This window comes from Chiroxiphia lanceolata, chromosome 15 (assembly GCF_009829145.1).
Source record: "Chiroxiphia lanceolata isolate bChiLan1 chromosome 15, bChiLan1.pri, whole genome shotgun sequence".
In the NCBI taxonomy this organism is placed as follows: domain Eukaryota; kingdom Metazoa; phylum Chordata; class Aves; order Passeriformes; family Pipridae; genus Chiroxiphia; species Chiroxiphia lanceolata.
In genome coordinates, this window is record NC_045651.1 from 19,041,018 (window position 1) to 19,056,163 (window position 15,146).

At 38.1% G+C, this 15,146-nt stretch overlaps 1 protein-coding gene across 2 annotated transcripts in view; it reads left to right on the forward strand.

Annotated features, from left to right (window-relative positions):
- Nucleotides 1–15,146, forward strand: part of GABRG2 (gamma-aminobutyric acid type A receptor subunit gamma2) — a 62,977-nt gene that overhangs the window by 42,347 nt on the left and 5,484 nt on the right. For both annotated transcript variants that reach the window (XM_032702828.1, XM_032702827.1), the window contains one exon: nucleotides 13,519–13,671. In XM_032702828.1, coding sequence (XP_032558719.1) covers nucleotides 13,519–13,671 — 153 coding nt within the window. The remainder of the gene's footprint in view (nucleotides 1–13,518; nucleotides 13,672–15,146) is intronic.

The following is a 15,146-nucleotide window of genomic DNA, read 5'->3' on the forward strand; positions in this document are numbered from 1 at the left end:
CCCAGTCTCATCTCCCTGGGGAGTTACAAACGCAGCATCTAACTTCTAACAAACACTGCAGGAGCCCTCCCAAAGGCCTCTCTCTCAGTGACTGCACATTCCATCACTGCTCTGCAGGGCACACTCCAGCCTGCACGGCAAAGCTCAACCCACAGCTCCCTCCCCGTGTTCCTGTGGGACTACAAACACATCCCTCTCTGGATGCCACACAGTGTTTCAGACTCAGAATTGCCAGTTCATTCTTAAGAGCTTTCTAGGACATAACATTTTCAAATACTAAGAGAAGAAAGCCTTAAAAGACATAACCCATGGGATTCACAGTGTCACAACCTCACTTTTAAGAAAAGATAAAGAGGTTGCACTGTCTGGCCTGAAAACATGCAGTGTGATGGTGTACACACTGCGACATGGGATGCAGACTCCCAGGGGAACTGTTTTGTAGTAGCTGTGAACGTTATCCTGAATATGTCTATTTGAGAAATAAATAGTTCTTCAAAGGTCTCCTTTTGAAAAGAGCAAGCCATTTAAATACCTTGTAGGATTTGGACTAGGGTGATTACATACACCTAGAAGCTCTACCTTTATTCCCTTGAAGCTGGTAACTGAAGCTTCAAGATGGTATCTGTAGTCTTAAAAGAATTTTTTTACATCCTAGGCTTGATCTGTTTGACTTCAAATGGCAACACTGGTTATAAATTATTCATAATTCATAGCTGTCTCTTCTGAGAGATGATCTTCAAACCAAGCATCCTCTTCAACTCTCTTCTTCCCTTCGGGCCTGTTGCATGCGGGCCTGTGGCTTATCTTACTCTTGGTACTAAGTGTCATTTTATAACATTATTTCATTGTTTGACATTTTTACTAATTTATCTCTTTCTCAATTTCTCCTACATCTTCTACTTTAGTTCTACATTTATTTACTATTTCAATCATAACCTAGTTCCTTCTACTTCAGGGCCTTTATTTCTTCTCTGATTTTAAAAATCTTTCTTCCCCCCCCCTTGAATAACTAAAGACATACTGGTTTGGAAAGTTTCTTTTTCTTTCCCTCAGCAATTTTCCTTTCTACCTGATGTCAATAATATCCTCCTAGAAAGTTTAAGAGGTTAAAAATACACCCAAACATATTTGTCATCTGCTTTCTTAGCATATAAATAACTGTTCTGTTAGAGCCAGTATTTTGCATTTCATTTCTTCACCAATCACACCTTAGACTATTTTGCAACACCTACTTTTGCCAGTGGATGTTTCTGCCGTTACCTCTAAACTGTGATTGTGAACAAGATTAATTTGCACATAGTTGAAGGTTTGCACCTGGCTTCTGCAACACAAAATACTTAATAAACCAGAAACAATTTGGAATCTGCACACAGAGCAGGCCTTGTCCTCAGGCAAACTGAGAGCAGGGGAAGGAGGGTAGTGTTTACTGCTCAAGTGTAAGTCAACAATAGTCTCTTCTAGAAACATATCTCAAATTGAAAAACAAATACATTTGTCATATTTTTATCAAAAATTCTTCTAAGTAGTCCTAAACACCAACAGACAGAATGAATCCATGAAATCTGTAGCTCCCCTGCAGAAAATTGCCTCCATGCAGTCAAGCCTTCTCTCCTCTGGAGAGGAAGTAGAAGAAAACATTAACTTTTATTGCAGCCTCAGGTCTGCTGTCTCCTGGTTCTGACTAAAATAACTGGAAACATTTGGACCAAAGATTAAATGTAGTATATCCTCAAATTCCTCTTCTTTCCAAATGAAAAGCATTCAGAGAAATTCAAGAATGACCTTTGCTGTGTAAGACAATTTATAAAGATGAAAAGGCAAATTTAAGAAGTGTTTTATGAACTACATTAGTCCCATGCAGTCATTTCAGCAACCAGATCCTGCACAAAGCTCATTAAACTAATTTCAAAAGTTTTCCAACATACCAGTAAAACATTTGTTATTTAGACCAAAAAATTTAAATACTTAATTCTTTTTCTCTTGTGGCATTAACAAATAGACCTGTACATAATTTTTATTAGCAGTCATTAGCCTAGGCCTCAAAGTGTCACCTTTAACTTAAATCCCATTTTTACATCTTATATTGATCTTATTACACCTGGAGCTGCCCACACTCTCTTTTCAGACAAATCCTTTGCACAGTTGTCCAGTAAGTCCAAATACGTAGACCCACAGTATGGTATAAATATTGTGCTTTACCACCACATGAAACACGATGTGCTTTTTTTCCCTAGATGCAAAATGCTGAAAATTTCAAGATGATAAAATTTACATAGCTTTGACAATTCATATGTCATGCTATTTCAGAATTCTGATAGTGTGTTTGATCTAAAGTACCAGAGATGTGTTGTACTTCATGCTTTGAAGTATGGAAATAAAAGTTATTTCCAACTGTCCCTGTAGCAAGCAGGGTTGGATGTTGCCAGCAGGTGGGTACACCATCTGGGTACCTTGAAATGGATGAAACATGACAAAACATATTTCCTATTTCCTTACATTGGTGATTACACTATCTCAAAACTTGTATTATTATGGCAATAGGTTAAATAGTTAAAATGAATCAAGTCGTTACGGTAAACACGCACAGAGCCCTGCTAAAGGTGCACAATGTGTTTGAAGCAGAGAGCTTTTCCTCAGCTATTCAGATAACAACCAGCCTTTGAAAGGAGCCAGAGCCACAGGTGGCCTGAGCGTGGCAGGCACAGCAGCTTCCTGACAGAACAGACCCAGCACGGGGGGCTGCCTGGAAATGGGGACTCTCCTTTCTCACCTTACACGACATTTCCTGTCATCCTCATGTCTTCTCACCTCTGAACTCGATGGACTTTCTATCACACTAAGGCAAAGAGGTCGTTTAGAAACCCAGCCACTCCTAACCATTCAGAGAGAAGATGCTGAGCTCTCATCCTTGCTTGATGCTTCCTAGGCAGGAGGGGGATGGGAAAGAGAGCAGAAGGTTCTATAAATTGCAGATTATTTACACACTGGAGCATAATGGTTCACTCACAGCAGTTGCAACCTATTACACTGTGCTGCTATCACATCTGAGCATTAATCCTGCACACTAAAAATCCTCCTGTGTTTGCTAATGCCAATGTAATAGCTTACCCACCTTCAAAAACAAACAAAAAAGATCAGTTGTTTGTAATTATGTTGCAAACTAGGAAAAAATCATCTGGAAATATATAGGGTCAGTTATGTTCGTTTTCCCTTCAGACTTCTGGCATTCACAGATGAAATCTTGGAAGCAAACACATCTAAGTTTACGTTCAGTTCTCAATACATTTCCACATACTGACATTTTTCACTGACATTGTCTCTGTGATTCCAAAGCGAAGGTGGGAACAACAGCAATAGATTTTAATCACTGTCTAGTGACATTACATTCTTTCCTCCTATAATTAGAAACTAATGAGAAATGGAACACATTCTGTCAAACGAACTGAGAAAACATCACTTCAAGTGGAATGAGTGGCCAAGGACCAAACAAAATACAGAACTGTTGGGCAGAAAGTCATGTCATATATAAAGAAATTTCATTTGCTTGGATGACTGTAATGATTCATCTCATTTTGCAGAATTTTCATCAGCTGAGATTGTCATTTCACAAACATAAACTAATTGCAATTCTCTTCTCTGTGCTCCCACAGGAAATCAAGGTGTTTGATATCAGACATATTCACACATGGACATTCACCTTACTTTCTAAAAACAGCAGAACAAAAGCAAATCTCCTCCCATCCCCTGCCCTCCATCCAGCTGTGCAATGTAGTTAGGATTCATCCTTTGGAATGTAAATTGAAAGGCAGGCTTCAGCTATCTGAATCCCAGAGATAATCTTATATAAATGGACTTCAGTGCAACCTTTGTCAAAATCTTAACATTGTTTTACCTCATTACATAATCAAAGTATAATCACAGCTTAGAAACGGATATTTAGAATTTCCACGATTAGATTTTTAGGGGAAATCACTCCCTACACTTGCTGTGCTGTTCCAGCAATGAATGTGGCTGGTCCATTCTCTGGGGAATGCCAGTAGCCAGGTAGGGACTGGCACAGTGTCCTTGTGCTTCAAGTCTGTTGCAAGCAAATATCTGGAATGCCATGGCAGATGTTCTTTTTTTGTCCTAAAGACTAAACATTTACAGGATTTTATTTCAAATTACAACTTCTCTGTGACACAACAGTGATATTTTGCTGCTAAACCTTGGGGGGAAAGAGGTTGTTGAGCATTTTTGGAATAGAAGAGACTTAATTATTAATTTTTTTTTGAACTCTGGCCCTTATGCATTCTAAAGATCAGTCAGTGAAAGAACAAAAAGCTGTGAGGGATAGAAACAATGAAAAGGACATTTGGCAAAGAATGAGATAAGAAGGTCTCATGGTCAGATATCTAGGGAACAGTGTTTTTTCTGGTTTTGCCTTTTCCCCAGGTTTCTCATTTCTGGCTGTGGGAACCAATAAATCTCATACATATCAGCTTATGATCAGCCCTGTGACCAAATTTCTGTTCTGTCTTGATGAACATTCACTCATGTGCCCAGTGATCAAAAACTTCAGCTGAAATTACATTCCTGCAATATATGCAAAAACATATTGCACTGGAAGAGTGAGTATCATCTCTTCATGTGATCAGTGACTGGTTTTAGAAGTACATTAGTACTGAACTAGACAGACTTAAGAACTTTCTGATCTGTTGGAAGAATAAAAAAAAATAGGTCACCAAGTTTTATACAGGACAATAATTTGAATAAGTTAAATCTGAATCCTCATTGTGACAATTTAGAACAAATAATATATTTTTGCTCATGCCACCGTAACAGTGCAAGACATCTCACTGAACCCCATCTTCAGGCTGACTCAGTACCAAAGATGGTCACCAAGACAGTAAATGGCAGCAAACTCCAAATATAGACCCTGTCAAGGCGAGAAAAGAGATGGAGACAAAAACCAGATTAAGGTGCATCAGGACAAATACTCCAATCTTAAGCTATTTACATGATTTTTCATCCTAGATTAGAGCTGCACTGTACAATGTAATCCACAGTCTGACACTGGTTTGATTTGGGAGAGAGATCTGACTCCTGTCCCCCATTCTCCCCTTTTCCTGCCTTTCCTGGGGGCAGTTATCTGTGTTCATGCACTGCTGAGCAGAGCAACACCAGAGCTCTGCTACTATCACCTGATTTGACATGAAAGAGAAAAGACTTTGTCCACATTCTCTTTTTTTGTTTCCTTTAATTTTCTTTCATGACTTGTAGCAGCTTTTGGGTGTCCCTGCTGCCCTCCAGTGTACCACAAGTACAGAAGGGCACACAATGGGAAGGAAATCAGCTGTTTTACAGGCAATGCCCCCCAGTCTAATACCATCCAGTTATTATTTGTTATTACAGAATAGCTGTATAAAAATGGCACCAGACCTGCCTCTTTTTGGAAGAAGGATCCATTTAGAATCCTTTTGGTCCTGTTTACTATTACTTTTATAGTCTGTACTAATCCAGTAGCCTTTAAAGAGCTAGAGAGAATAGGAACCTCCTAGCTTAAAGGAGATGTTTATAGAAATCATATGCTACTATTTTAATGGTATTTTCATGTACCATGACTAAGCCCTAGAAAACACATCTTTTCCATTAAACTACTATTTACCCGTTCCTTCTTTTAAAATAAACCAACAGCACTAGCTGTGATCTCTGCCTAGCAGAAAAGGAGACTGTGGCCATGTTAACAGCAAAAGAGAGAAAAAACAAGGATGTATCTATTAGCTATTTATGAGGAAAAGAAGATAAATTCTGCTGCCGCTGTTGTTCTTCATTAACAATTTATGAAGTTTATACTCAGTATTTGTAGCACAAAGGTGATGTTGCTTTAGTGATATTTCTGCCATACAAGAGTCAGTTTAGTCCTTCCAAGTGCCCACAGAGCCACTCGAGTCAGTTGTGCCGTTTCAGTGGTTGTAGAAACACTCAATGGCGACAACAATTAGAAGGTTTTAAGAGTCGGTTTTCCACTGGCAGACTTGCAAGCGTTTCTCGTTTCTCTTCTGAGGTGACAGTGCCCTCCTGTGGCACGAGTTTTGCTATTTGCCTTTTTCCCTATGTATACTCCATCCTGAAATATGAACTGGATAGGGTTTCCAATATATAAACATGTCATTTATTTATATACTTGTTTATATGAGTTAATTATGAGAAAACGTTCCATTTCTATCTATATTTTCATATGGCTCTTTCAGTAAATATTTTTAAAAATTTCTGGCTCTTCTCTGTATGTTTTTTGTGTAAAATGAGGAGATAAAAGCCCCCTGGGAATCTGGACAGCTGGTGCATCTCTGGATCTGTATGAACCGTGTGGCCGCTGTTTGCTGCACTAACACAATTGTGCCTATTAGTTACCATATCAATTTTGACCTACATTGATCCTAGTGTTTAGTCATTTCATCTGTTCTTAAAGAACAAATGATGGCCTGAAATTTTGGGAGAGTTTGGCTCACATATTACTCTTCTCCTATCTGATTTTTTTTTTTTTTGGCAGCTTCACAGATCCATCTAGTAGAGGAAAACTTAATGTTTTAAAAAGACACAATAAAGATACTTGGTAGCTTTTTCTGCCAATGAGTGATTCATCATCAATGTTCTCCTATATAATTTATTTTCTTCACAAATTTTTACATTTTTGGCACAAAAAGCACTAAATTATAAAAAATATCAGAATTAATGACACACACATTGATTTTCATACTAGTAAACACTGCCAAAATATTTAAAGTAACCAAATATTCAAGAAAAATTCTATTCATACCCTGGGATAGAACATATGCAGTTCCTCAGAGAGAAGAGCTCCACAATGAAACTCCTGACACCACGCACTCCACGAGGTGATGAGCTCACGTGCTGTAAACTTCCAGCACAACACAGAGAAATTCTGGAGATTTTAGCTGGTGGAATGTTTAATGGGACAAATACAGTTTGAGAAGAAGAGAGCCACCTCTACCGTCCACTGGTTTTTGCTGTGCCATTCAGAGTGCTGTGTAGCTTTGTAAGAAACAGAGGGAGAAAAAAAGTCTTACAAACTTTCAAACCCCTTATGTCTATGAACACATCTATGCAAACATTGGTTGTTTTCCAAAGCTTTGAAGTTAGCCATGAAAGATTTTCACAGAAATGCCAACCCATAAAAAGGCCAGCCCTTCATCTAATGGAATTTCCCTGTTCAAAACTCTCTCTTAGAGTTAACAGAAATGAAGCGCTGAATGTTCCCCACTCCAACCCATCTGTGAGAATTAACTGAAGTGACGCATACAAATAACTTGACCAGGCAGCCAACATATGATTTTTGAAGCTCTTCTGCAGTTCTTTTAATAATTTAAATCCAGCAGTATTTTAAAAAACAGAAAGCAGAATCTCATAACAGCGTGAGACAATCTCAGCTAAAAGTGTTGCTACCTGAACTATAATTAAGACACCAATTTCCTGTGATGTTCTAAAGCTGTTCTTTTCTCTTGCATTTGCACTAGCTTCCAAACCACTTCTGAGTACAAATTAAAGGCTTGTTTCCCCAGTACCTTACACTTTGCACAGTCACTTAAACATGCATAAAGAGAGCACTAATGGGTATAATTTCCCATTCACTTTGCACAGGTAGAAATGATTCCACAACCAGGAAGCAATGAAGGATCACACCCACTGTGCTGATTAAATCAGTTAAGTACAGGGTACATTCCCCTGGCTATGCCCCACTAATTCCTTCTATTGAACCTTTGGGACTTAGGCCAGGACGTGGGCACAGATGGTTCCCCAAATCAGGAATTCACTTCCCCTACTGGCTAACAGAGCCAGAATCCTGGTAAGCAAATCACTATATCACACATGTATCTTAGGAGGAACTTAACAATTTCTGAAGTTCACATAGACTGCTTTGAGCCTGTGTAAAATAGGATGGAACAGGACTGTTAGAAATACATTTGCAAGGGCTTACTAAGGTCATGATCAATGAATACTGATGCATGCATCTCATTTTCAAAGTATCTCCTACTCTGGAAGTGACTTAAGATCCATGCACTCTCTCTGTGTGCAGCAGAGATTATTGCCACCAAAAGAAATACTCCAATTCCCTTTCAGAGTGACAGTCTGAGAATGCTGTGTCTCAAGTCAGAACCCTGCCCTACATCTCGTGATCTTCCAAACATAATTGGCAGGAATATACACTTAGGAGAAAACATGAGTATTTATACATGAGGATAAACATGACCTGGATAGCATTTTCCTGAGGGATTGCATTCTGGTTTAAATATATATCACCAAAGAAATAGAATAACTTGGTATTGTATCTTCAGATGACAAAGACTGTGTCTATTGCCTCTATAGGCACACAAACACTGATATAGAGGAATAGGTATATGATAAAGATCAATACAGAGGAATAGGAGAAATATAGATATTCAGAGAGAAAAAAGGTCTAAATATATTAAGGATGAGTTATTATGCTCTTCGGTGTAATAAGATTGTTTTTTCCAGGGAAATTTTGTATTTCTTTAAAGATTGGAAATTACCTAGGTATTATTTTCCAGACATATGTAGCAGTTAACATGGGCCGTAGGACTGTAAGGTCTCTGGTGAAAGGCTAAGTAATCCAAAATCTCCTAATTATGGTGCCAAATGTTAAGTCCTTAAGTATGTTGTCTTACAAAGATACTGCCACATTGCATTATCATTCATTTCTAGAAAAATCCAAAAGTATATTAGTCCTCCAAAAGCAGTCTGGCAGTCTGAGAAGCTTTCTTGCTGCAGTAGACAATATTGGATAAACAAGAGCCAGAGCTCAGGGAAAGAGGATGAAGTAATAATGAAAAGATTATCAATTTGTCAGCTGAGGACTAGTGAACGACACTGTGCTAAGGATCAACTCTAGCCATTTTTTTGCTAAAATAATGTCTTAGTTTGATAGCTTCATGCAGGCATCACACCAGGAGTGAAAAATCACCTGAGGCACAGAGATAATCTGAAAAAACCCAGAGAGTATTTAAGCTGGTCTTAGCTAAAGAGCTGAGAAGTCCATGAATGGAGTTGGAAAATAAACCAAATGTACTTGAAAACAGGGCTGGAGCAAGATTCCATCATGAAAGGTGTGATTAAAGCAAAGTACTGTCAAGTGCACGTTCCACAGAGGAGTTAATGCATTTGACATTTTAGATGGATGTGTTATGACAACTGATACTAGTTCCTAAACTGCACATCTTTGGTCTTGCATTATTTTGTATGCTCAGAGTACTTTCCTTATTCAAAACCTCAGAAAACATGCTATAATATAATTCTAACATCACTTACATAAATTAGGCAATACCACCAAGATAATTCTCTGGAGCTTCCCACCCTTTAGTCCTGTTTTCCCTGACTCATTATTGTCCCAGTTTTCCCCTGGCTAGCAGTGGAGCAGCACAGCTGTTCACTCACTCCCCAGTCACCAGCCCCCCCCAGCAGGGAGGAGAACCAGAAAGAAAAGGTAAACCTTGCGGGTTGGGATAAGAACAACATAATAATTGAAACAAAATATTATTATTATTATTATAAATATGTGAATAATGTTAATAATAATTGTAACAATAAGGGGAGAAAGAGTAACAGAACCCAGCAGAAACAAGTGATGCCACTGCAATTGCTCAGCAGCCAGTGCCTGATGCCAGCCCAGCCCTGGCAGTGCCCAGCCAGCTCCCCCAGTCCGTGCTGGGCACGACGTTCCGTGGGGTGGAACATCCCTTTGGTCGTCTGGGGCAGATTCCTGGCTCTGCACCCTCCCAGCCTTTTGTGTGATTACTCACCAGCAGAGCAGAGCATGAGACACTGGAAAGTCCTTAACTTGGGGTCAGCCCTGCTCAGCAAAACAAACCTCAGTGTGTTATCACCAGTCTCGTGCTAAAACCAGAACACATCCTGTGCCAGCTCCTAAGAAGAAAATGCACTCTGTCCCAGGTGAAACCAGAATGTATTACTTCAAGGCTAGAAGAGATAGTCAGTACACTACAGAATTACTGGCTTGCCTTGTCTTGGCAATTCTTAAATTCTATTTGTTATTCTCACACTTACCTCAAAAAAAAAAACCAACAAAACATCAGTACATCTCACTTCCCAAAATCCCACCAAAGCAAGGTAAGATATTAACAAAACAACTCTCAGTGGTATTAATATTATTCCTTTCTTTAGTAAGGGTCTCTGGAACAGTCTGTAACACAACAGTGTCTGCAGCATCAGCAGGCTTTCAGATTAGAAAGCAAAATGTAGTTCACAAGAATTTCTGCATCCTTGAATGACTTTTTGGACTGGTCACCTCCACAGTGCCTGGCAAGTTAGAGTTGACACTGAAGTTTTCACTTACCCTGATTTAACTTCTCCATTAGTAGAAACCTTAAAGCTTATATAAAATATATATGGTCTCTTATTTCCTTGTGCTTTCAGTAAAACATTTCCAATTCTACAATGCATAAGAAATAAGATCTGCCAGAATAATGCTGCGGACTTTGTCTATAAATATCAGGAGCTGACACGGAGTTTCCTATGGATATAATTCTGGAGTGGTTTGAATTTTTTTTACACATATGTCATTAGGAAAAGAAGTCTTTGCATAAAGGAAGGTGCAACAACATTTGTGAGGGTTGAACAAGACCTACAACAATTACACCACTTTTTTAACTTTTTGGACATATTAGCAGAGATATGTTCTTTCCCAACATAACTACTTCAGAAGCCCTGTATTTTAAAAAAAAAAAAAAAAAAAAAAAAAAAAGAGAGAAAAGAAAAGCAGAGGGAATTGTATTCTTATATTCCATTAGATATAAACCACCTGGAGTGTCTCCAGTTTTTGTAGCAAATGCTCTGGGACAGGTCACTCTTGTTCCTGTATGGAAATGAATTGTCCTCTGATGTGCTGCTTTGAGATGACAGAGAATTGAGTCAAGTTTCACTACTGATGAACAGCCAAGGGCTTTAAAAGTTAATGTTTTAAAAGGTCTTACACATGAAATGAAAATAATGCATACAATATTGTAAAAATATTATTGTAATAGTTTACTCCTCATGTTAAGGGAAAAATCCAGACAAGTGTCCATGGACAGCAGATGGTCCCCACCAAGCTTTCTAAAGAACCAAACAAAAAACCACTGTATGTGAAACAGTCTATAAATGAAAGGGCTGAGGCCACTCCCTGCACATCTGTGTATATTCACATGTTCTCCACATCTGTGTATATTCATATGTTCTCCACCCCAGCCCTGGCTCTGCACACACAGTCTGACCAGGGACAGGGCTCTGCAGCCAGGCCTCGCTCTAGATTGTCTCTATTTATCTTTCTCAGCACAGGTGCCAAGTTTTGGATTTGTCTCTAATACCTGTAAGAAAGTGCTGGCTTGTGTAGTGGATTCTGCTATTTTCTGTTCTTTTGAATACAAGGCAGGAGTGCTAGAACTACCAAAACAGTTGGGCAAAAAGAACTGTCCAAGTGCAGGACAAACCAGAGAGAGTAGTTACCTGGGATCTTAGACATCCTTCAGCTACTCCAAAAGGCTTCAGAAAAAAGCAATAACAGACATAAAACATCTGATTTTCAAATTTCAGTTCTGAGCTAATCTTTTGTACCTTTTTATGTTCTTATATATGTTTGGGTTTATATTTCACATCTTACTTTTGGTAATTTTTTGTCCCATTAAAGTTATATAAAAGTGAGCATGAAAACAGCTTCTCCTTAAAAATGTTTGCATGGAAGTAATACGGCTACTGTTTAAAAGGAGGTCTACCATAGTATAGCAGAAAAGAAAAATTAAATACCAATGCTAATAATAGTATATATGAGGGTGAGTAAATAAAAAGACAAGTCCCAAAACTGAAAAAATAATCACTTCTCAGGAAGTTAATACCTGATGAAGAGAGATCAAGAATGAGTCATATTGCAGTTTTATGGTTTCAGTTTTACAGTGCTTCTGATGAGTGGTGGTTTCTTATTTTCAGGCTTTCTTGTTATATGAAGGACCTATACATATGATGCAAACTTATCTATGAACTAAGGGGATAATAAGACTAAAGTTATTAAAATTGGTTGCTCCTTTCAGCCATATCTCCTTGTAAACCATATGTATAAAATTTGCCTTTTTTGTGGTTTTGGTCGAGTTATAATATAACTAATTTAAAACCAGTTAATCCCAGGAATACGGACATTCAATTTTAAAAAAATAACATAACAAAGAAGCACCAGCTGAAGACTGATCTCTGAATTTTCTTCTTTGGTCAGGTTCAAAGGCATTATTCTGGGGGAAATTAAAATTTTAATTATGCCTGAAAAGAGGGAGCTCAATGTTAACTAAAGGCACTGATCTAAGCAGAATACACATTAGCCACAGAGTCTCTTTGATAAGACTGGAAAACTATCTTACTCTAAATTTGCAAATCCTATCCTGTTTCCATATGAGACTTCTCTGGGCTGCTTTTCACTGAATTGCAATGAAGTCTTTGTAGCCTGGGGTTCTGTAGTTCCTTTGCTATCAAGATTTCCCAGGAGTGCTGTAATCTGAAGTAAAGATGAGAACTAGGGTTGTTTTGGGGTTGGTTTTGTTTTGGATTGGTTTGGTTTTGGTTTTTTTTGTTTTGTTTTGTTGTTGGGTTGGGGTTTTTTTTGGCTTAGAAAAGAATACATCAAAAACTGAAGCTTTGCTGTATCCCTGAATCCAGATGGAATATACTTAATAATTTGAGAGAGGAAAAGAAACTGAAAAGAAAATCACAACCTATTGAATGGGAATGATGTGTTATGTACACCAGAGTAACTTATAGCCTGGTTTTAGGGAGCACTTAGGAAATGTGGGTCCAAATTATTTTAGAGGAGAAAATACACCAGAAAACCTTCAGGCAAATAAAAAATTAATTACTGACACAGCCTAGCCCTGAAGAATAGTTGACAGCATGAATGACCTAGGGAGTACACGTGAAAGCATGCAACACTGAGAGCAGAGCTGAGTGTGCTCACAGGGCCAGCACAGGGCCTGCAGAGGCTGGACCAGCACACACCAGAGGACTGGCCTGGGCAGCTGCAGGTTGTCAGGAATGGCTTGGGTAGAAGGAACCTGTCACACTATGCAAGGGAGGTTACCCTGGAAATCTTGCAGTAAAGTCACCTAAATGGATCTACAGGACTTTTTGCTTTCAGAGTGTGGAAAATCCAGCAGGTCTTCAGCTAGACCTGGGTTGAAGAAGATGTATCAATGAATTTGTCATCAGCATCTCTGGTGAATCAGTTTAAAATATATATATTTTTTTATGTATATAATATATAATATATAAATATATTATAATATATAATATAATAATATATATAATAATAAATATATAATATATGTATATTTTATGTATATATATATGTATATATATATATACACACCCCTCAACCCCCAGACATGGAATAGAAAAGCCTAGCTATTACATAGAAAATTTATGCTGGGTTTTTAACATATTTTATCTCACTATGCTTTTGTTTTACAGGAGACTATGTAGTCATGTCTGTTTTCTTTAACCTGAGCAGGAGAATGGGTTATTTCACTATTCAGACCTACATTCCCTGCACACTTATTGTTGTCTTATCCTGGGTCTCTTTCTGGATTAATAAGGATGCAGTTCCAGCCAGAACATCACTGGGTGAGTTGATTTTTTCCTGGTTTTATTCAGGTGTTATTATGTTTAATTGACACCTCTGCAGATCACCAGTTTGTAGATGTAAGAAAAGAGACAATTTCACAAGAACTCTCCTTATTTAGAGGGATGTAGTGATTTCTAAGGAATAACACAGACAAGCCATATTTGCATCTCTTCCTTTTTACTGTGTCAGATTCTGAGTATTGTAGATTGTCAATAATAAAAGCTTTTGCATTTTTTCCGATTCCAGCAGTCCTTTTTCTACCATCAAGATGCTGGGGAACATTGCTGGATTAGAGGCAGGGACACATTAGTTTCATTTGTTCTCACCATGACTGGCAGCACAAATGAAGAAGGAATCCACCTTTCTGGCTGCCTGTGTGCCATGGTGGTAACAAGGGGAGAATGTAGCACCCTGACTTCTACTTTAGAGGCCAACAGTCAAATGTAGACTTCAGGCCAAAAAATCAACTGAATTCGGTGGTAATCAAAATCCTGTGCATGAAAATGTGACATGCAATTAACCAGAATTACAAATTTCTATACATTTAGCAACTGCTCCACAAATAAACGGAGACCAAATTAATCTTGCTTGTGCAAAGCAGCTGTAGCCATAAGAATCAGCAAAGGAGAAACAGTCAACTAGAGAAACTCAAACACATTTTCTACTTCTGCATTAAATCCACACAAGTGAGGATCATTTTAGTTTTTCCCTCTGCATTTTCATTTCTTCAGAGAACTACAGCACAGAGCATTGGAGTGCAAAATGAGGGACACAATCTTCATTCCAGATTCCCTTGAGAGAAACACAAGAATAGAGGAACAGTGGCTCCCATGGCAGAAAGTTTTAAGTATTTAACTGTCTTTTTCACATTCTCACTAAAAAGAGGTTATAAAATCTGCTTTAAAGAAGTAGAAAATTAATAAAGGCATTCAGATACACAAAACACTTATCCCTCTGTTGAGAATTAGTCTATTTGTACCACTAAAAAGGTAAAACCAGTGGCATGAAATTTGCCATGTACAATGTGATGGATTTTAACTGTCCTAATGCATTTTTAATGTTCTTCACATCATAGTACAGGGAATAATGTTCTGAAAGGGAAAGGGGTGGTGAGGCATGTCACAGTGCTTCACAGTTAAAGACTCTTTCTAGCTCTGTTTAAGAGTTTGAGCACAAAACCTAAATTTTTAAATAAAAATCAAGGCTCCCTAGAAGTAAACTGCAAAACCAAAATCCTAAATTAAATTTCTTAGAATCAGAATCCACCTAACCAAAATATTCTACAGAGCAGCACTGGCAGTGGCCATGCAAAAATATCTCACACCCCTGTTAATCCTCTAAGCTCTCACTGAATCCACATTTCACTGCTGGGATGTACTGTTTAATATCTTTGCTATCTGTTTGAACTCCAGGCATACTTCAAAACCAGTCAGAGAGAGTTAATTGGCAAAAATCAGTTTGTTACTAGAAGTAG